Source organism: Lepisma saccharinum, chromosome 18, assembly GCF_977018435.1.
Source record: "Lepisma saccharinum chromosome 18, izLepSacc3.1, whole genome shotgun sequence".
Taxonomy (NCBI): Eukaryota; Metazoa; Arthropoda; class Insecta; order Zygentoma; family Lepismatidae; genus Lepisma; species Lepisma saccharinum.
The window spans coordinates 21,747,620-21,772,148 of record NC_139246.1 but is presented as its reverse complement, the minus strand read 5'-3'; the positions used below and the strand labels follow the sequence as shown (position 1 = coordinate 21,772,148).

At 36.5% G+C, this 24,529-nt stretch overlaps 1 protein-coding gene across 1 annotated transcript in view; it reads right to left on the bottom strand.

Moving 5' to 3' along the window:
* Positions 1–627: 627 nt before the first annotated feature.
* Kdm2 (Lysine demethylase 2) overlaps positions 628–24,529 on the bottom strand; it is a 57,229-nt gene continuing 33,327 nt past the window's right edge. Inside the window, exons 12-18 of the mRNA XM_083139873.1 lie at positions 23,905–24,324; positions 21,894–22,160; positions 20,677–20,844; positions 14,767–14,859; positions 13,484–13,597; positions 12,632–12,799; positions 628–3,127 (exon numbers count right to left, since the gene is read on the bottom strand). Of these exons, the coding sequence (XP_082995999.1) occupies positions 1,766–3,127; positions 12,632–12,799; positions 13,484–13,597; positions 14,767–14,859; positions 20,677–20,844; positions 21,894–22,160; positions 23,905–24,324 (2,592 nt within the window). The 3' untranslated portion in view covers positions 628–1,765. The remainder of the gene's footprint in view (positions 3,128–12,631; positions 12,800–13,483; positions 13,598–14,766; positions 14,860–20,676; positions 20,845–21,893; positions 22,161–23,904; positions 24,325–24,529) is intronic.

The window sequence follows — 24,529 nt, the reverse complement described above, 5'->3', positions numbered from 1 at the left end:
AGCTAAGTAACATTCGACAATTAGGGGTCTAGGGGTTCCATAATTATGCAACATTTCCAAATGCCATGACTGGATTTTTTTTTTCTTCCCTCCAAATTGGGTCCATCCAGCATCTGTAGGGTCGAAGCTAGAAGTGAAATTTCATATATTGTTTCGTAAGCTGGCAATACTGCTGCTTTATACATCACCCACCCCCTAAAAAGTATCAGTCGGATTTCAATTTGCATGGTTGTAGGAATGCCACCGCTACATACTACAATTTTTCATTCACTTTAGTCTAGTAAGGGATGAAAAATTTTAATTTTCCTCTTCTTCCTTTAACATTAATTAATGGGAGTCACAATATATAAATTTTACCTCTGCTAAAAGCCAGTCTTTAAAAAATTAATTTAGTCTCTCTACGACAACTAGATCTACATTTTTTTTGCAGCAAGTTTGAAAATCACACATTTGAAAAGGCATCTGATTTAACGAAAATACAGGATCCGCCATGTAAAGGTTAACATAACTGCCCTCTGCATCAACTCTCCCTACATTTTTTCTAGAATCTCCACTGCTCTCAAGACTGCAAGAGCATGCTCATAATTTAAAGAAACTGACATTGAAGAGAAAAGAAATGATAATACCTTTTTTTTTATCACAAATAACGATCTGATGTTTATTTACTTACAATTCTTTATATTCAGGAAAAAAAAATGACTGCATATTATGATATACAGTAAATTACTTCAATTTTATCCTGTAATAGTTCTTATGTTACTTATGTTACTATCTGTAATAAAAATTATTAAAGAGTCCCATATTGACTCATTCGGAAGACAGCCACATACTCCAAACATGATGCCACAATTTTGCTTTATGATATACACAGTAGAATAAAGAGGAAAAATGGAAAGAAATGTGCAGACATAAATATAACATCACAGAAACACATAAATTTCGATAATTATTGATGTGATCACATATAAATGCAATGTGCAAAGTAATCCTTTAATAAAATAACTAATCTTTAAAATAATCTCTGATAATTGCACTTGCGATCCGTTATCGATTACTTTCACGTGCTCACACACAAATTCTAATTCCATATAGACATATATTGGAATTATTGCTATGATTTCTTATATATTTTCTTATACTTTATTCAATTATCAGTTTCACATACTAGCAATACTGGCATTAAAACAAATATATGCAATGGTTTTTGTATTGTGAATTGTTGATGAACAAAAAAATTAACCTACCTTACACTTTTCACGGTCTCTTAACGTGGAAATACAACATTGCACCTCTCTGTTACACATATAGTATTATATCCTATTTTTTTTTTTTTTTGTATTTAAAAACCTAAATAAAGAGAACACTGAGCAACACATTAAGCTGATACGGTATCACACATTCAACTTTCTTTTATAAAAAGAAAAACTATTTACACGTGAGTAAATCTACTAACTTCACATTCTTCATTTGCTACCAGTCAGTGCATTAGATGCACTGAACTTGAAACGAATGGTTTTGCTAGAATAAAGCAGGTTCACATATTACTACTCCTTTCTGTACAACAGCGATTAATACATTTATAAAGATGCTTACTTTATACAAAAGTATCATAGAAAAAAACAAGATGTGTAAATCATATACATGTGGTGTAAGAGTCCTTATTCATGCAGTTACCATGAATATGAAATTGGAAATCAAGTTTGCATCCACCTCAGAGACTTGATTTGGTAGTTTCCACATCATTTCGCAACTAAACTCAACTTGTTCAAACTTTCTTGTCCACCAGTTTAATATCCATAACTGTCAAATTGTGTCTGCTTTTCGATGCAAACTTTATAACTGCTTGAGTAGACACTTGCGGTAGGCGCCGGCAATCCAGTCTGGTAAGATTTGCACATCTCCGTAGATGATCCAGACTACATTCCGTAATCAGTCGGCAACCTGACATATCTAAAAACTGCAACGAATCGATAGTCGGTGCACCCGACATTGCCAATTGTGCAATGCCGGCATCAGTCACTTTGTAGCATGAGCCGATGCTCAGCTTCACAAGATTTTTTAGATGCTGAGTTATGTATCGGAGTGCCACGTCTGAAATGTCGCAACCTGCAAGTTTCAGTTCCCGCAAGTTCTTCAGGCGAGATTTGCTGTCCACTAAACCCGGCTGGGAGTCCGGAGGAGGAGACAGTATTTCCCGCAGACTAGAATCGTTGAGTCCCTCGACGTAACTTAAATCCAAGACCACCAACATGGGGCAGCTGCAAGTCCTCATAGCACTGACGTTCACCCAGGAGCAACCCTGTAACGACAACTCTCTCAACTGCGGCAATCGGGCAATCACCCACCCCAGCTGCTTCTTTCCAATATTTGTCCAATCCAGCACCAACCGCTCGGGCTGACGACGAACGATGCCCGTCAAATGGTTTGCCGTGATCTTCCTGTGGGACAAATCGATCTTCTTCCAGAGGCAAGGTTCTATCGACCACCGGTTCCACGCACGACACACCAGCATACACTGACACAAATCACTTACACTAAGATACTTGAATACATGAACCATTATGCTCTTTTCAAGAGGATATATCACTGGCCCTATTCGCTCCGTTCGCTTCGACAGCCTGTTCATCTTCAACCTGTCATCCTGATCATCCAGAATCGGAGCAGGCCTTACTACGTAACTAGGTTTTTTAAGTGGCTTCGTAGAGTTACCCGACAGCTGATATGCAAGCTGAGTTCGGAACGGAATCTTTCCAGACCCACGATTCGATGCTCCATTTTTTCTAAAGTTAGAATTGTTGCTGTCCCCATTATTATTGTTCATGGGTTCGCCACTGCCGTGGAAACTATTACCGAGAGTTCTACCCCCTGAATCACCAAATCTTGTATTTCCATTTTTGGAAACGCCTGCTACGGAATGGATCCTGTCAGGAACACCTAATTTCTCTGTTCGATCACAATGACTGTATCCGATTCGCACACCAGATGATGTGTTGCCGTCTATTTCATCCCTTTTTGGTGACTGGGAGGTACCCTTGTGTTCAAGTCCAGGTCCTGGGGTAGGGGGTCTGTCTTCTAAACCATGTTTCCTTTTCATAGGGGGAGAATCGACTTGTTCCCAATGTCCAGACTATAACAGAACAAAACAACCATCAGAAACAATTTATGCAAAACCAATTTCATACAGTGTCGTACTGAGAACTCTGTGCCGGGCTTTAAAACTTTTGATTGTGTGGGCAATTCAAGAGGTTAATGTAACAAATGACAATTGAGTAGAATAGGTAGGGGAAGAGAAGGCTAATAAACTTGCCCAGTATTCAACACATTTGTTCATAAATAAATATCTAAAAATCCCTAGATTTGTTCCTCATATGTGTAAGCTCGGAAATCCCTGCACCAGATCATGGTAATAATATCCCGACAAAATTACACAATATTTTATGACGTTTTTCAAGCACTCTAGGCATAATATAAAAATATTACACGTCGCATTGCTTCGGGATAAAGAAATAAGAAACTACTTACAATTTTTCGATTTCAGGCTTCAGCCATCTTATTTCAGTAGTGCTGATGATAATTTTTTACGTCGCTCTTTATTGATATTTTTTCTTTCCAGAATCGAATACAAGTTGACATAATTTCTACAAAGTTTTATATTAACAAATTTGAATAGTTTTTTTTACAATATTGTCTGATTTTAACTTATTATTGAATAATTTGAAATAAAATAGGTTTTTTAAAATCGCTACTATATTGGGATATGGTTTGCTACGGTGAACAATAGATGGCTCTGGACTTATGAGTATTTTTCTAACATTTTTCTTTATTGTTTCTGAATGTTTTTCTGTGGTGGAAATGAGTTAATATCTTGATCTTTTATACAGAACTTAGAATTTTATTTGAAATTGAGAAGATAAACCACATGTAGGGAGATAACAAAGTTTAATTTCTAATTGCCATAAAGAAAAATGTATGTAATTTCCTTTTATAGAAGTAATAAGAAAGCTAAATTTTTCTTGCCTAATGGCTTTCATATCAATATCTTTTGAATGATATTGATATAATTTCCCACTTTGCCAGTAGGGTAATGTTACAATGTTAAAGTCAGTACAGTTATGAAAAAATATATATTTATATGTATGTGCATGTAAAAAAATTGACCTTTATATGCATCTGAAACAATTAAACATCTCGAGCACTTTCCTCTACATTGAAAAAATTACCTAGCTGTGTAGCATGTTTAAAAACAATAACCAGATTTGAGATGGCACTTCACTGTGAACAAAGATTCATTTTACTATACATATATGCACTATTAAGGTCATGCTCTACTATAGTGGAACCACAAGGAAAGAAACCTGCGAGGAGGGGAGGGGGAGAGTGGGTCATGCTTCCTTATGGCCCGAGCTGAATGGAAGAAGGGAAAGCTGCACGGGGACTTTTCATCGAAGGTTTTTTTTTCCTTGTGGTCGCTCTATAGTAAAATTTGTTGATACAAATCAGCTTCGGTTTTAAGTTACAAATTTAGATATTTAATTTATTTCATCCCAGTTGATTAGCTATAGGATGGAATAATAATAATACACATACAGTAAATATGAATTAATTTGATCCATTTTCCATTACTGTACTTCAATTCAACAAGAAACATCATGCAACTTTAAAATGATTTGCCAAATGTTTTCAGGCAAATGATAAGTATCTAAAAATGTCAGATTGCTATCAATTTTCAATATAGGTCATTCTTAGATTATTTTAAACTCAGCTGCACTTCACTTATGCACGTATAAAGTTGATTTACAGCAAAAATAACTGGACATTGCTGTTATGAAATCCAAATATGTTCTGTGTTATCAAAATGCAGGAACATTCATTCATTCTTTTGTAACTTGCACAAATGTAAGAATGTTTGTTAAATGATTCCTTCACATCTGTTTTTTCTTCCTGTTGCATTATGGGAAATGAGCCAAATTTTTATCAGCTAACAATCAGAAAAAAAAAAGTTCCTTACCTGCTACGGTTAAGATTGATTGGCTTTATGTACTGTCATTAGGAATAACATGCTCATGCAGAATTCATGCAAATGTATGATGTAAATTTTAACATGCACATGTTAGTATGAAAATACATAAATAGAATGTTCGAAAAAGCCTGGATTTAATGAAATTTGCATTACATGTTTTGTTGCCCATTCATGTCAGTTGTTAGGGATGGACTGGTTTAAATTTTTGCTGATACTGACAAGGTACTGACAGTTTACAGATAACTAATATTCTACCAATCTGGTATAAGCTGCAAATGTTTCATTAACGTTTAGTGGACGAGAGCCTCATCTGTGTGTTAGCTTCTACGTATGGCAACTTTTCATGTGTGTGCTTTTCAAACTTGCCATGATGTACGAAAAAAATTGTAGCAAGAGAACAAATTGTTGTAGAGAGATGAAGAAGTTTTCTCATCCAGAATGATACAACATTTAACAGAGATGAAATTTATACATTTTAACTTCTGATAACGAAAGTTAAAGGAAGAAGAAGAATAAAAACGTTAATGTGGCCACCACAATAGGCCAAAGTGAATGAAAAAATGGGAGTATGTAACGGTGGTATATTCCTACAACCATGCAAAGTTGCATTGAAAATAGGCAAAAAAATGAGAAAAATATAATGTACAGGGTGATTCAAAAAGAACTTTACAACTTTGAAAGCATATAGAAATTTATTCAGATAACTTACGGAGTCGGTTGAGGTGCCATTGCAAAGCAAAACACATAAGTTTGTTATACAACATTCATGTTGGGTCGATGTGGGTACCATTTGTAATGCAGCATACATCCCACCTGATGTATATTTACAAAAACCCGATCTTTAATAAAACTCCACAAGAAAAATCTAGCGGGGTTCAAATCTGGGGAGGAGGTGCCCATGCAATTGGACCACCATGATCAATCCACTGACCTGGGAATCGGGCATCAAGAAAATCTCCAACTTGTACGTGGTAGTGTGGTGGTGCTGCCTCTTGCTGATAGTAAAGGCATCCACACACAGCAAGCACATTCTGCACCAGTAAAAGTAGCCCTTTTGAATAACGATGCTGACAGCGCTTCTGGTGGGTGAGTTCGGTACTAATGGACTACCAATGGCACCTCAACAGACTCTGTAAGTTATCTGAATAAATTTCTATGTGCTTTCAAAATTGTTAAGGTCCTTTTTTAATCACCCTGTATAAGGAAAATAGTGTTGCCATCTTATGGAAAAAATTCCAGAAAGTAGTGGTGGTCTAAATATAGAAATTTAGGTTACTCGTCATCTAAAGGTTAATTAATAATTAATCTGTCATATCCTTGCCAGTTTTATTTATATGCGCAAGGGCAAATAACAAAATCATAAAAAGAAAATTCCTGCAGGTTTTAAGAACAGGCACTCATGCTGCCTAGCCATCACATGTATAATCGGTACCAGACTTTTTGAACACCCTGCAACATGCACATACAATACTTTACATCACCTGCTCGTAGGCATACCTGTGACCGCATTTTCCAACTTTCCTGCAGACTGGATATTTAGTTTTACAAGTTATGTTGCAAAACATCGCTGACACCTGCAAAACCCTTCTGCTGACAGAAAGAGAACCACAGCCATGCGTCATTTAAAAGAAGTATAAGAAACCAGTGCAGTGGTTAGATGTAGCAGAAATGTCAAAAATAAAAGTTACTTAAAACTAGACATTTAGTTACAAATGTTAAAGAGTGCCAGTGTCTAAGAAGGATTCACTTCTTACATAAAACACCAAAACTATATTATGTACTTGTACTTTTTTTGATTCATGCAACAATTTTGTAACGTACCCGCACATGTAAACCATATGGCAAATGATTGAAATAAGGAACTATAGATGGCAGCATGCGGAAGAACTATTACGATCACAGATTATAGTAACAATGTGCAAGCGAATCGAACGAAAGTGTTTGGGAGAACTGAAATTAATTGTGCTTAAATAAATTTATAAACTGAGATAAACAATGGAGATGGATAAAGGCGAGAGAAAGAAATGATGGACACATGCAGCATATGTGATTGTATGTAAAGATTAATAAAGTTAAAAAGCGATTACAGTTTTATATCTCTACTGTCTTAGTGGGAAGGAGTTTTCCCACTAGACCTTTTTGGTTGTTTTCCCCAGTGCGGTGCCCAGCCCCCAAGCACTTACGTTGCGGTGCATATATTTCTGATCCGGGTCGAGGTAGAGCGTGGGACAGGCGGCACCCTTCGATTAGCCCATTTTTTCTGCTTGTATTAAGCCATCGTACAGAAAGATATTGATTTGAATTATTGTTGTATCTTTGACAAAGCCCAAAAAGAAGGGAGATATAGCAGGGAAGATACGGGAATTAATCCAATGTTTAATAAATGAAGGAATTTTGATATAGGTGCTTTTGTAATAAGATATATATTTACTAGAAGAATAAATATATGAAAGGCATATGATTTCATCAATAGAAGAAGATGTATATTAAATAATAGAAGAATAAGTATATTGTTTAGTAGAAGAAGAAGTCTACTAACAAATAGAAGAATAAGTATATTGATTAGTAGAAGAAGACTATTATCGACTAGTAGAAGAAGTAGTCTTGTAATCAATGTGAGAATAAGTATATTGAAAAAGTATAAGAAGAATTCTATTAATTAATGGAAGAAGAAGCCTATTGACAAATTGAAGAAGGAGTGTATTAAATAATAGAAGAATAAGTATATTGTTTAGTAGAAGAAGAAGTCTACTAACAAATAGAAGAATAAGTATATTGATTAGTAGAAGAAGAAGACTATCGATTAGTACAAGAAGAAATCTATTAACCAATAGAAAATTTAGTCCATCAACTAATAGAAGAAGTCTATTAACGAAAAGAAGAATAAGTATATTGATTAGCAAAAGAAGACTATTATCGACTAGTAGAAGAAGAAGTCTTGTAATCAATGTGAGAATAAGTATATTGAAAAAGTATAAGAAGAATTCTATTAATTAATGGGCTATACAAATAGAAGAAGGAGTGTATTAAATAATAGAAGAAATAGTTTATAGAAGAATAAGTATATTGATTAGTAGAAGAAGAAGACTATCAACCAGTAGAAGTAAAAGAAGTCTATTAAACAATTGAGAGAAGAAGTGTATTAAACCATTGAGAGAAGAAGCCTATTAACCAATAGACGAATCAGCCGATAGAAAAAGTCTATTAACCATTCAACGATAGAAGAAGTCCATTAAACAATCAAAGATAGAAGAAGAAGTCCATCACATATCCAGAAAGAAGAAGAAGCCTTCCAGTAGATGAAATACAAGGTGCGTCTGTAAAGTTCGGAGAACGATCCCATATTTGAAAAATCATGCTGGTTAGGATGACACGCCCACGCATGCGCATTGAGAGTCATGTCAACAAGTGCCCCCTATCGTGCAAATCACCGAAGTGAAGCAGTGGTGCATGCTGCGACCAAGCTAACGGAGTGAGTGTGCGAACTTGTGTCATTGCAACATGGAGCGCAAAATGGAGCAACGCATTAACATGAAGTTTTGCTTCCAATTAGGGAAAACTGTGACGGAGACCCATGGAATGTTAGTGCAAGTGTACGGTGTTGAAGCACTGAGTTAAAAGTGTGTGTTTGAGTGGTTTAAACACTTTAGAGATGGAAAGAGGAAAGGAAAGTGTCGAGGATGAGCCATGTTCGGGTTGACTGTCAACAAGCACAATCCCAGACAACATCGAACGAGTGCGACGGATGCTTGAGGATGATCGACGACTGTCATTGAGAATGATCGCAGAAGAGTTGCAGATAAGCAAAGACAGTGTACACACAATTGTTCACGAACATTTGAAAAAGCGAAAGATTTGTGCCCGGTTTGTACCGCACACGCTGACAGACGAGCAGACGCAAACTCGGATGGAAATGTCTGGAGATGTCATCGACATGTCTGACCAGAATCCGCAGTTTTTGGAAACCATCATTACTGGAGATGAGACCTGGTGCTACCAATACGATCCAGAGACCAAGCGACAGTCAATGGCATGGTGTTCATAGTCTTCCCCACCTCGCAAAAAAAGTCGGCTGACAAAATCCAAGATTAAGACGATGTTGTTTGCCTTTTTCGACAGCACGGGCTAGATCCATCATGAATTTCTACCCGCGGGTCAAACTGTCAAGGCGGAAGTTATATCCAACGACGCGTGACCACGGTGCTTCGAGCGATTCCACAAGAAGCGTTTGCTGCCAGTTTCCAACAGCTTTACAACTGATGTCAGATGTGTGTTGTAGCTAATGGTGATTACTTTGAAGGCCAGTAAAGGTATTTTGTTTGTAACTCTTGTTTCCTTTATTTTGTGAGACCATTCACCGAACTTTTCAGATGCAGAAACAAAGAGACAGCTTTAAATACAATCCTGTATACATATTTAACGTAATATGAAAATTAAGAATATACGGTACATTGTACCTTCTGTAGTAGGTTAAACAAGTTGTTTAAATTGTTCTCCTATCTCCTTCTAAAATAAGTTATCAATCAGTTTTATTCATAATTTAGAAAAGAGACACGCGGTAGTATATAAATACGGAGAAACTAGTACTCACTTTTATCCGCGAAGCTGTTTTTTCTTTTTCGATTAATTTTAGTGGCCACTGCCACCATCCTCGTTGGAACTTGCAGTTCGAAAAAGAGAAAACAGCTTCGCGGATAAAAGTGAGTACTAGTTTCTCCGTATTTTAATCAGTTTTAGTTGCCCTGAGAATCTCATGTTTTACCCTGGCCTAAGCCAGACTTGTGTCACCCTCTCCGGGACATGATGGCAATTTTGGTGGCTTCCTTAATATTACCAAAGGCAAGGGATTGGTCTAGTAATGAACAATATATAAAGTGTGAATTGTGCAAAATTATGACTGATTTAGACACTCCTTCATTTGGTGTCACTTTCGTTGTTATAAGTACAGAACTGCAACAGTAAAATGTGTTACACAAGAGACTTATCACATCCTCCATAACACATTTGCAAATTCTATTTATTAAAAGATTTATGTTGTATATCAATGGAATAGGCCGAAAATAAATAGCCTTGTGGCTTCGAAATCTATAGGTGGAAAAAATCAAAATAAACCCAGCTTCAGTGCTTACTTTCTACATAAAAAGTTGATTTCAAATGTGTTTGTTCTACAAATTTAAATGTGAGAGTATATGAAAATAAGACTTGAAAGAAACAATCTTTATACATATTAATATTATTTTAAAATATTCCAGTACACTACGAGAACCCTGATTAATTTATGGCCAATGGGATTTACAATTTTGGAAATTAATTTTACAAAAGCACAAAGACAAGACGTGATAGAGCTATATGCACTGAATTACATATTGCTTGTAGAAATATAAGATTGCATTGTTCATTATCAATCCTATCTGTAATCACAGCTGATTCTTTTTGGCTTGGATTTAGAATTGCAAGGGACAAGATATTTGTTCAATATCCCTGTGGAGGAGAATTGGGGAAAGGAGTAGGAATCATTCATTAAAGAACACATAACAGTGCTTTTTTTTTTTTTTTTTACAAGAAACTGTTTTTTAAAAAAGCCGCAAAACTGGAAATTATTACATTGACATAGTTGTATCAAAATATCACATGCTGAACATAAACACATTTCCCAAGCACTAACAGTAATAATACAATTTTTGAGATATTGGTACCACAATGGCAGATTAAGGTGCTGATGGACCTTTGGGCATTTCCCAACAAAGTAGTTTTAAAAAATTCCTCACCTTTTGAAACACCACTATGATATTCCAAATACTGAAAAATTACACCTGCTTCAAATTCCTTCCAGAGCATTCAAGTGATTCGTGTGGTAAATTTTTGCTGTTGTCTAAACTATCACAGATGTCCAAGACAACAGTAAATACAAATCACTTGAATGCTCTAGAACAGTGTTTCTCAACTGCCGGCTGCAGACGGTAGCAGCTACAAGACAGTAGAACTGGTGGTTCTGGAAGCCACACAGACTAATATCCTGTCAATATTTTATTTATTAATATTTAATTTTAAACATACATATTAATTAATATGTACAGTTATTAGTAAAATTCTTGGGATTGAGGTATTGAACTTACTGGATCTCAAATTCACAAAGGTTGAGAAACACAGCTCTAGAAGTAATTCTAAACAATTTAAATTTTTAAGGATTTGAAATATCACTGTTTTCAAAGGCTGAGGATTTTTTTAAATGACTTTGCTGGCATAGGCCAAAGATCCAGAATGAACCTTCAGTTAACTTAAGACTCTATGACTTATTAATGGAGAAAAAAATCTTACATGAAAGGTGACAGTAAATACAAGGGGTCATCTTCAGGGAGTTGTCAAACACAGTTGTGGTAAGTTTGTATTTATTGTAGCCCTAGTTTGTATACTGATTGCTATAACTGTGAATCACATGTTTTCAGACAAGGACAGAACACATGAAAGCTTCAAATCTGACGTAATGCATTTATGAACAAAGAGTGAGTGAGTGAATGTGTGCGAGAGATAACTTTTTTTTTTCTTCTGAGAAGAAAGGTTCCAGTACTCTTCAAAGTTGATTTGTGTTCATTGTAAGAACTATTCAAAATATTATGGTATCTCCCCAAGTAATTGTGCATCCACAGAGTTCATTAAAACAGAGTTATTTAGTTTTAATCTTACCTATAAAAAGGTGCCACTATTGCGTACTGCCAGAAAAAAAAAGAAGCAGGGTGGCCACTCGAAGACCATGATAAAATTCCAAGTATAATTCCCGGTTTTCAAGATGAACTTGCCAAAAATTCAAGGGCACAAGCAGATAAATGTTTTCTCTATTTCAAACTAAATTTACCTATTCAACTTTCAGATATCTTACCTTGCAATCATTTTCCATCTGTCAGGTAGGTTGTTCTGACAAAGTAAATGGATTGAATTCTATTTTCTTTTCCATACAGTTCTCATTTCCATCCTCGTTAAAATTAAAAGCTAAACTGTGAAAGCACTTATAAATGTGTATAAATTCAATGGGATTTGGATAAATAAAAGTTACAATTGTTCACGTCTACGGAGAAAAATTCAAGCAGAATGCACGCATAATTTCCGGAGTCAATAATTCATGCATAATTTCCGAATTCAAGGAATTCCCGGTGAGTAGCCACCCTGGTAATTAAAAATGTACTAACTGCAACTACCAACACTGTGTTGTTCCTAAAGGCACAACATTCAACTACAGATAAGTTTTCCACAAATATTCTTGTAAAAATATAAAATGTGCACGATTCTCAGAAAAGGGAACAGTTTTCTAAAAAATAGAGTTCTTGTTGAAAAACAAAGGGGGTGGATTGCAATATTTCCCAGCAAGCATAAAGCCAAACTTCTAGCTGTATTACGCATTTCCATATTTCACACTAAACACCAAAGCACTCCTAACAGAATATGTACACTAATGTCTCATGTGCATGCTACTAATATGTACCCAAGACTCCTGCATGCAGTTCCACTCTGCAAGGCTCTATAAATCCAAAAAACACAACAAACATTCGTTATTAAATGTTTACCATGACAACTCTGTCGCTAGTTTATACCACCTATTGATTTAATTAGTCTCACCTCTCTCTGTCCAGAATTGTCTTGGTCTACTTCTTGCTTTATATCCAATTTTAGCCTTTTCTCCATCGGATCCATCCCATAGTCCTCCTTTGGAAGTTTGTGCTTCTCTCTTGACTGAACAGGGGTGGATGGCCGGCCGAATCCATCACTTGTCACATCGCTATCCACCTGAAAACATTACATTAATATATTTACTTTTAAGGTACAAATTACCTCTTTAACATTGTCGCCTTGAAATGAAAGGGTCCTGGGTCTGATACTCAGTTGGGGCATGTTGCACAGTGGTTTGGATCCCACTTTAAACTGTAGGTCCAATCCTGATTAGCCTATCTGCACATAAAGTGGACTTAACAATTCAGCCTGACTTTTTATTAATGAAACTATCTCAAAGTACCAAGACAATAGAATGGTCAACATATAAATACTTCTTTCATCGATATCTAGATCACAAAACATCTGTCCTTTTCTGATTAATTATATAATTAATATATGCATAATTTATTTAAAGTATTCAAACTGCACGTAAATTCTAGACGATCTGAAAATTCCCTGATTATTCCCTGACAAGCCAAATTCCCTGTTTTCCAGGTACTTCAGACGCATAGCAACCCTGAACCTTATTAAGGAAGTTAATAAGAGTATCATATAAATATCATTATAAACTAATGTTCATTACAAATTAATTATTTCTTCTCTATTTCTGAATCACAACATATTCCAGTGTGGAGGGCGAATAAGAAAAGCAGTCGATTCACTACTATAAAAAAAATATCTGTCCTCAATAATCAAATGAGTACTCCTCAACACAAAAGGTCTGGTAGTATACTTAAACTGTGAATATAGTTATAATACCTCTATTCCTTCCATCTTAATGCCATCTTTGGTATCCAACATACTGCTTGTGTCGCTACTAACAGACATCCGACGTATATCTGTAGACTTCTGCCTTGCACGGAAATGACGAGGCTGCAGCAGAGAAAAAATAAATTAATAAGTTATCCTACAAAAGCTTAACTGTGCATTAGCATAGAATAGTTAGATAGCAGTTGTTTATTTATTTGTCACGTTTTCTCTGTCTCCAGATCACTTGTGAATAAGACTGATGATGGTCAACCATTAAATTTGATTGCTTATGCTAACTACTCAATATTTCGATGTGAAGGGACACCTATGAAGGAATGTCCATACCTAGGCTGAAACTCTAAATCCAGACAACATGGCTTGGCAGATGAAAATGTCCATTTGCAGCTTAAATGTGAATAATAATAATAATAATAATAATAATAATCCATGGTGCGACAGCCCTCGAAGGGCCTTGGCCTATCTTCAGATTGTCAGTCTCCCTCCCACAATCCTACCTAGAGGTATGGAGTTCTTCAATCGGTAATGGGGTGACGTGGGGTCAGCACGTACCCCCGGCCCATATAGGCGATTTTCGAGACTGGATTACACTATTCACTCATAGCTCCCCAATTTCCTCATGATGGTGGGTTGCCACCGATCCTATACACAGGCCGAAAACCCAGACTGAACCTAAATGTGAATAAACGTGTATGAACTGGCAGTGTTAGTCAATACATTATCCAAAGTGTAACAGGACAACACATTTTCATTAGTTAAGATATAAAAATAGTTACGATATAAAAATACTTAGAAACTCAATGTGCTGACCACACGTCATCCAGTGAAGAATTGTTTGGCCCTGCACCATGCAGTTTAGTTTTTAGCAGGGATTATTGCAAGATATGGCAGTAGAGATGAATAAAGTGGTCCTCATATTTTGAATATTTGTTTGACAAATATTTCTGCATTACTAAATAAAGGCTGCAGAAATGCAGTGAATTCTGCATTTTATTTACAAATGAGAGCATTCCAAACCGAAAATATTTAATATTCCCCAAAATATGTAACATGAGAATCATGTATAATGTTCCTCATATCATAATTCACCCATATTTGCCATTTTTGTTCAGGAAAAGGAAAAAAAAAAGTAATTACATAAAATAGGGGCTCTAGTCATCACACAAAAAGATGCTTAACTGTCAGCATATGTCTTTATCATGCATTTCTCTGGCCCAGACCTTAAGGATGCCATATTTCAGGTAGTTCATAAACTTAAACAAGCAAAGACTAACCTTGTATTCAACATTCTTCCCATCTTTGCAGCATTTGGGACATTCCCAGCTATTCGGAAGATCCTCATTTACCACACCATCCACATCAGGACACTGAAATGTTAAAGTTCAGTTAAAGTATCAAGAACATCATCAAAATGTGTGTGTGTTTTTAAAAATATCATAATAAGCTATACATAATAGAATTAAAACTAACTGATCTGTAGATATGTCCATCAGGCAATAACAGTACATAATTTGTCACTAAATGTGCCATTATCAGCAGATAACTACAACTTATTCCATCCATGCAATATAAAATACAATATTCATGAAATGTGTGTTACAGAAGAAATTAACAAATTTTGAAATGAGAACCAAAACACAAAATTATTAAACTATACAAGTTTCAATACACACATGTACAATCTACATGAAAAACCCCATTGCTTGTTAAGGCTGGAAGATAAGTATTTGTCTACATAATCCTTTCTCTCGTGAGTACTTTTATTCTTCAACATAACATCAAAAGGTTTCAGAGTGCAGAATCAAATTTAGAAACCTACATGTGTTTGAAAACATAACAATAGTTTTAATAGGTCACTGAAATTTGGAGATTTTATTAACAAATATTTTAGCAATAATCACAGAGGTACGAGGGCTGGGGGAACAAGTCATGGCAACTATATTTTTTTTTCTCAAAGTTACAGGGCAGTACCACAATAAGATCGAATGTCTCGGAGAACGTGGCACCTGTAGTATGTGAACATGTCACTTGATGGCAGTATCAATGTTAAGTCAACAGACGTGGCATGCCGTGAACAGCATTCGTGTATTAACCCTTAGTTCGCCGCCGTAACACATATGTTACAAAAAAAAGTATGTCCCTTGTAGCCGCTGTAACACATATGTTACAAACAGCTTTAGATACAATTATCGAGGGTTTGCCACACTTATATTTGTATATTGAGGTTGAAACACTGACAGTTCCGTTGGGGGAACTTGTTTTGCAATCTTGTTTCGAAAATTTCAAATTCCCCCCCCCCCTCCTTTCTCGGAATATGTCCGGTGTTTGGGTCCCTCTTCAGTTGACAGACACAATAAATGCTTGGTATTTACGATGTTTTCCTCCATGCTGTTTTAACGCTGTGATTTAGTACTGATAAGGCACACATTCTTCTTTCTGGTGATCCAGCTGAAGTAGTGGCGGGGGGGGGGGGGGGGCAAGGAGAGAGGGGATTGGATGAGGTTTGGCAGGTGTCAGCTTTCTGTCCCCTCAATGAAGCTTGACGATAGCCAGAGGCCAGAAGCATGAGTCTAAAGCGTGCCGTCTATCCAGAAGTATAGACAAAACAAACGATTGCAAAGGCTCCCTTCCCTCCTCTGTTAGGAAAGGCCTCACCATAAAACAGTTCCTATCATATAACAGCTCATCGATTTCCCTAACACACAATCCTTTCCTTCCGGACATATTTCCACAAAGAGCCGAGTCAACAGGGAAGAAAGATTCACAGTAGCTACACAAGATGCAAGTACGAACGAAAAAAAGCAAAAGTTCGGGTTTTCTCCCCAAAGTAGCTGGAGAAGAGGGGGCAAAGTCCACATTTTTATGATTTTTTCATTGAAATTTGGGGGATGCAGCCCCTGCCCGTAACCCCCCCATGGTTGGGGCATCCAAATTTTACATGGTTGCATGCACTGATCTTCTGCCTGCAAAACAAAAGTTATCCGAAGTAGATTGGTCCCATGGTGTCAGTTATAACAATTTTATGAATAATATGCAAATTGGCTAAAATTCGATCGAGTTTTAAGTTTTGCCTTTATTATTCAAATTGTATTGCACCCACGAACATGAATCAAGTTTCATTCTGTTGCTGCAGGTCTATTCTTTGAAAAAAAAAAAAAAAAAAAAAAGCAAAAGTTCCGGTTTTCTCCCCAAAGTTGCTGGAGAAGAGGGGGCAAACTCCACATTTTTATGTTTTTTCATTGAAATTCGGGGGATGCAGCCCCCGCCCGTAACCCCCCTACGGTTGGGGCATCCAAATTTTACATGGTTGCATGCACCGATGTATTGCCTGCAAAACAAAAGTTATCCGAAGTAGATTGGTCCCATAGTGCCAGAGTTATTACGATTTTTCTCCATTATGTATACGAATTCAAATTTCCCGCTCAAAGCCTCGGCGACACTGGGCTTACTTTCGTCAGACCGCGTGGCGTACTAAGGGTTAAAATAGCCATTCTTTGAGGGGGGTGTCAGAGAATGCCACAGGGAGCTGGTGGAAACTGTGGGAATAGTGTCTTCATGTAGCAAGCTCCTCTTTTGTTCTTGTAATTCTAACAGTGGCATGCCCAAGGGGGAGGGGGGGTTGGTGTGGGTCATAACTCCCCCCTCCTTTGGTTCAGTGTTCCTAAAAAAAAGAACATCAATAGCAGGAAAATATGTCAAAATGAGGGCTGACTACTAAAAAAGTATAAGTAACCCCTCCTTTTTGAAAATCCTGGGCATGCCACTTAATTCTAATGTATATTTTCTGGCTTGTAAACACATGTGCCATCTTCAAGAATGTTTGCTCGCTTCCCTATCCTACACCTGGTACACACGATATGCATTGTTAACATATTCCACTTGAGATTTCCGTACCGGTCCCGCTTTCCTGCGAAAAAAAAATAGTTGCCATGACTTATGCACCAACCCTCGTATTTACTTTTGAGATACTGAAACTTGATATCTAAACTAAAAATTATTGAAACATCGCCAATGAAAGAAATGTTACTTAAAAAAAATATGAAATTTCACAGCCATAAAGAACCAGGATAGAAAATTAATCTAAAGTAGGGCTGAATCGATACTAATAGTAATGTATCATTATTGACCATTAATTGGAATTTCATCACCAACACCGGCAGATGCTTTCCGGACTCTGGGCGTTATGCAGGGTGAGCAAAAATGATACACAACATTTTCATGGGGTCTAAATATCATGGAAATTATGTTTTATTACTTTTCAGCAACAACATTGTGTGGAATAATTACAGAGAAACTTAGAACTCACAGTTTCTGCAAGCAACAACGCAACAAGTTCCAACGAAGATGGTGGCAGTGACCACCGATATTAATGTAACAAACTAAAAACAGTTTTGCGGAAACCGTGAGTACTAAGTTTCTCTGTAATTATTTACTACCGTGTCTCTAATTTCCCAAAATATAAACATTGTGGAGAAAATAGATTTCGTGATTATCTCATGTGAAATTATGGATATTTTGAAGCAAAACTAGTAGACTGATATGGTATAGTTCCAATGGAAAATTTACAAACTAAAAATTTATAAATATTCTGAATTGCTTTGAACTTTTACAATTTTTAAGTATCGGTATTGACTGCAACTAGTAGGGAACGGATTTTAAGGTGCAGCACCCTTCCAAAAATATAGCGATTTTCATACCGATTGTTTGAGATATACATTTTAGGAAATGAAATCAAGCAAAATGAACACACTTTGTTGCACCTTTTCATGAAATTAGCACATTTATCCCCTTTTTACCTCCTCTTTGATGCTATCAAATACACAGTCGTTGCCTCCGATTTATCAATTGTTACGTAAAGAGTTACCGCAGGAGTTGCGCTACGAAAAGAGTTTTATTTCAGGCGTGGTTTTATCTACGGATCAATGAGACCTTCAACTTCAGGACTAAAGAAATAAACAAACGTTCCTTCATCCTCTTTCTGTTATTCTCACCACCCTGTTAGACCAGCCAAAGAAGTGTTTCAATCTAACGTTTAAGTGTTGTTCTTATTTCTCAGGGGCAAGCCCCCGTAGCTTGTTTGAGAGTTACAGTTGTTCTCCGGGGTAGTGCCCCAAGCTAAAAGTGTACCCCTTGCAGTCAATACTTCCAACACAAGGGTCTCACATGGTCTGAGGTTCGATGCCCAATAAGAACCGCAGGGTTTTTATACGGTTATAATTAAATACAGATTTTTCACATTTCTACAAAATATATTAAACATTCGAATTTTTTCACATTCCTACAAAATATATTAAACATTCGAATTTTGTATAATTTTAGGATCATTATTCTCTGAAGATGTCAAACCCCATGAAAGACGAAAAAAAAAAGTATATCTGTAAATAAATACAACTTATATTTTCAGATTACAATATCACTGATATTTGCCTAGTATTAACATATTCAGAAAACATGAGAAGAAAAACTGCAAGTTCTTTTATATTAGATTGTAACGATTATGAAAAACAACTCTGAAATGTGATCTGAGAAGAGTGACAATCAAGAGAAAAGAGAAAATCACAAGCAGCATCTTCAGAATGAATTTACTCGGGGCATGCATATTTAAATTTTGATGGAAACATGAAATTCAATATTAGATCATAATGTTTATTTTAAGCAATTTCAAAACATGGGAAGTATAAAAAACAAATAAATAAAAATCAGCAAACTCTTAACCTTTTGAGTCCCAAGGCCATTTTCACATGTAAGCCTCTCTGTCCCGACCCGATTTTGAGCAAAATGCAGAGTTTCAATTAAATGAGTGTAGATCGGAGACTAATTGCCCTAGAGAGATGAGTGACATACCGTTGTACGCAGAATGAATCACAGATTCAGAAGATATATAATTTATGCACATTCGGCGTATATATGGAGGGGGAAGGGAGAAAACCCCCAAAAATTATTTTAAAAAATTGTCACTTCACCCAAAAAATGTTCTCGCACTTGGGCACAAAACGACACCTACGCACAACATTCAGGGACGAAAAGCTAAGCTATTTTTAGACAATGCAGGGTAACCCCTGTTGCAACTTGTGGACACTTGTGCTAAAAAAACAAAGGTTTCCTTCAGCATGCTTCGAAATTCCATTCTCACAAAGCAGATTCAACAACCAGTCTTTCCCCTCCCCCTACCCCCACCCCCTGCTTGCGCACTCAGGGAAAACTTTCATTTTGACATCGGATACTAATAAACAAGCTTCCTTCGAATGCACTTAACAAGAGGGAGTGAAAAGCATTGCTTTAGAACAACAAAGCCGGTCTTCCTGTGTCGGCAAAAATTTGACCTTGAAAAGAGAAGTCCCTTTTCCCGCCATTCCCCCTCCATTTTCATGAAGACAAAAAAAATGCAAAAAAACATTTCTGTTAAATACATGTGTTAGGAACAATATAAAAAAGAAAAATCGAAATTCTAGCCAAAAATAGAAAAGTTATAACGTAAAACCTACGACCTTGACATAGCGTCTCGATCGAGATGCTTGGGACCATGAGGGTTACATTTGGGTATCTCGATCAAGACACTTGGGACACAAAAGGGTAAACATAAAAATTTTGCAGTTTATTCTCTAGCAAGATTAGACTATTGATAATATGCATGTTGCGAAAAATGCAGGGTTGACCAGGACTCAAAAACCTGATTACTGACACCACAGTACAACTCCCGTATGTGCCAAATTGTAAGATAACTGATCATATCTACAGCAAAATGCAAAATGAACAATATGTGCACGTAAGAGTATGAAGAACAGTTTCCATGTCCAACCAGACTCAAGGACCCAAAACTGTTCCTCCCCAACGATCTTTCCCTTCGGTGAGCTGGAAAAAGAGGCCTTTGTGCTGGATGGTTGTGCGAGGGAGAAAAACTTACATTACGCTTATGGGAGTATTATTTTACTAGTTCTCTTGGGAATATCAAACTTCAGATGGTGTAGAAAAACAAGAACTGAAAGAGGACAGGTTGAAGATTTTGTTTGTTTGGAAAAGTCAAAACTTCCATTTGATTAGCCATAAGTTGAAGTTCTTTGTCCATAAGGAATACGTGTGATTCTTATTCATCAATATTGTTTACAGATCGTAGGTAGCTTAAAATTTATTTATACTAGTTACACTAAAGCCTAACTCTAAGATTGTGAAATAATAGTTGTTACCTGCAACTGTTTCCTCACACAATCAGGATGAATGATTTCGTAGCACACGCTGCACTCCATGAGTGAGCTTGGCACCTCTCTGTTTGTTTTCTGAATCGGTATCACAGGCTCGTGACCCCAGCCATCCAATCCACATATTATACAAGATGCTGTGACTGGCAACATTGGCTGGAAGAAATAGAGATAAAGAAGCCATGAGCATACTCTTGGAAAATATACACATTTCTTGATATTCCACTCTTAAGACATATTTTTGCCACACTACGTTAACTACAAGTATTGATGAAATGGTTGATGGAACATTAAGAAAAAAAACTCAGGCCGAACTGGTGTGTTTTAAAAAATGCAATTGGTATGTAGAAAATACATTTTCGTGGAGTGAAAATATCCCGAAAATTATACAAATTATTAATTTTGTGCTAAAAATGTGTGTTCACCAACACTTTGCATACCTACAGGATAATAATATTCCAAAATGGTATTGAATAGTATCTAAAACTATATTCGAGCCTAACCTTAATAGTTTTCCATATTATGGTAGAAACATGCAGATTTCATTTTTGACGGAAACACAAAATTTGAAATATGCTGTAATGCTCATGTTCATTGTTTTGAAAGGTGTGGGGAACATTTTCCTACCATATTTGATCACAAAATGATGCAAAATAAACTGCAAAATGCGAAATTTAAGATTTTATTTACTGACAACAGTTTTCGATGCCTGATTTATCTTGAGAGTTACGCAAAATCATGGCAAATTGATTCTTTCTGCTGCAAGAACTTTAGAAGCAAAACTGCAACTTTTACACAGGACTAAACTAGTGCTATTAGAAAGGAATGTTTATTTTGTGCAAGAAGTATAATTTTCAATACAAATTTCAGATTTTTTTGCCATTTTATATACCATTTTTGATCCAGTTTTTGTATCGAAATATTGATCATTTATTCGCCATAAATATGCAGCTCTATACTATATTGCCATCCATTGAGAAAGAAAAAATAGGCATCACTATATTTTTCTAATATCTTAACACACTTTATATCATTAAAATTTAATAGAAATATGCAAATTGACGAGAGCAACAAAAAAATGTTATGAATTTGCTTACACTTAGGTATGAGAAACAAAAGTAATTGCAAAATGAAAGAACAGGCCCAGATTGGTTGAAAATATCTGGAAAATAAGTGGTTTAGATGAACACAATCTGCCAGCTCACCTGAAGACACTGCCTCATGATGCAAGTCTGTTTAGCCCTTCCTGGTCCACCAAACTTAACCATGTCAAGACAGAAGCTGCACTCTCCACAGTCATTTCTTAAGCAGGCCTCACACTTTTTGCATCGTGTCCTTCGTCTACGAGGTCCTGAAGATGAATTCGCTGCTCCTTTCGCTGAACCACCTCGGGAGATCTTGGTTTTATGCCCGAAAGGAGCCCTGTTTCCACTGTTCTTAGCTAATGGTATTCTTCCTCCTCTATATTTCTCCTAATAAAAAAAGTAATGAAAAAATACACTTGTGAACAAAGTTAAAAATGAAATTTAAGACTAAAACTGGTAATCAATCACATCATATAATTGTATTTTTGTTATTTAGCGTAGCTTCTCTCCCACATTTCGGAAACTGCAATGATGATGATGGTAAGATGATTGAGGGACACTCCCAAAGTACACCCTTCCCAGGCTGGGACTCAAAACCAGGAACTTCAGTTAAGAGATTGTAATTCTGGCACCGAGCTAGTCCATTTTGTAATGCAATCGCATCATGACTTTATAAAGCAACAGGGTGGAAAGCACATGTCACACTTCAAATGTGGGTGGAACTGGCTTCATGTTCTTGTGATACTATAGAAAGGAAGCAAACTATAAAACTTGTACACAACTGCATTCATAACTTGTGGTCACTTTAAACTAGTCTCTATAATGTCCAAACTAAGAGACTTATTATGGGTCTCTTAAATTTCATCATCTTAAAATTCCCTGCTATGTTAATGCATACTTTTTCAAGGAGAAATCTGCAGTGTCAATTCAGGAAAGGATAAAAAAAATGATACAAAAAGAGAATTTAAAAAAATCCTTAACACTGGAAAATAACATAAAAATGATACTATGTAATAATACAGTTTCTTGGCACAATGCAGGAAACTTATCCAACAAATGGTTTATATTAAAGTTTTCAATATGCATAGGTTCGTTAATATAATACTGAAAGCCCCTCAGGAAAACTAAACTTTAGTTGATCTCAAGAAGGAAAGTTCTGGAGGCATGATTCTTTTAGAATTTTTTTCCCATATATTTTATTTACAATATCTTGCATTCTTCATCAGTTGTACAGTATAGCATAATATATATTTCACATACAATATTAATATCTGTACATCAGTCTCACATACGTGGGTTGTAAATAAAGTACTGGCAACACTGTCAGGAAAAGGTGATAACACTGTGGCTGTGCTATCAGGCAGAGAGTAATGTCAGTTGGGGCCCATGTCGATGTGTGGAGTGCCAAAAGTGGTCATGCAGCGAGTGCTGTTGCATATGTATGAGGCTGAAATGAGCACCATTTTTATCACTGCCCTAAAACATGTTTGCCAAAGTAAGACAGTGATATTGGATCAAAATGCAGGTGGCCCATTGCAAAAATGCACTAGTGTGTGATCAGTACTTGCATGAAGCCTGTAGCAACAATACCTAGCCACAGCTGATTGTTGCACAATGGTGACAATATGGAGAACCCAGCACGATGCAATTTTCCTCATTTTGAGATTCATCTCACTGAAGCATCGCAACCTCCTCAAGAAATGCATTTACCCATTGTTTTAGGGCGGTGATAAAAATGGTGCTCATTACAGCCTCGTACATACGCAACAGCACCTACCACTTTTGGCACTCCACACATTGACATGGGCCCCAACTGACATTACTCACGGCCAGGTAGCATATGCATGGTGTTATCACATTTTCTTTACAGTCTTTGCCACTACTTTATTTACAACCCACGTAGTAACAATGCCAGTATGAGGACCCATCCTGGTCGACAAGTGTGCACCCCCCCTCCCCCCAGCAAAGAAGTAAAATGATAAATGAATGGTCTTTTAACCTAAATGTATAAATTAAGCATGATTGCCCCCATTCCTGCTTTCTGCCCCTCCGGACCTTTTTTTCTGGTCAAATATGAACTTTATCCACTTAAGACAATTAACGAACAGTCATTCCAGCATTCAATTCTTACCTTCTCATCATCATCTGGAGGTTTCAGGATAGGCTTCCCCGTCACGGCCATGTCAGGATTATCGTACCTATGTTGTTCCACGAGGGTCCGCACATCTTTGATAAGAGCAATTGGGTCTTTGATCAGTTCAGGAACATTCTTCTTGTTTGTAGGAAGGGAGTGTAAGTACATGACAATCGCTTTCAAGCCATGAAGTTCGTAAGGTGTTAAGTGCGTGTGGGCATTTTCATCTTTCACACATTCCTTACTGCCATTCATAATCTTGTCTTCGCTGTTCCCTCCACCTTCATCCAGTACAGACTTTTTCTTCTCGTCATTTGGCACATCTAGATGAGTCCTTCCTAGCAAACAGTGAACATATCGTTCCAAAACATACCAGAGCATTTCCGTGAAGAATGGGTAGCGGAACTTCTGCGGAACCTGAAAAATACAGAAAGTATTAAATGTCATGGTATTCTTGTTAAAAATGTATCCATCCATCACACACTTCGAAGTAATTTCTGTTATTTCCCGTATGTACCATCAATTAAACATTTTAGCAACTAGGTAAATATGGGGGAAAACATTGCAACAGTAGGATCAAGAAATTAATACCTTAATCAACAATCCCACAGGTTTAGTGTAA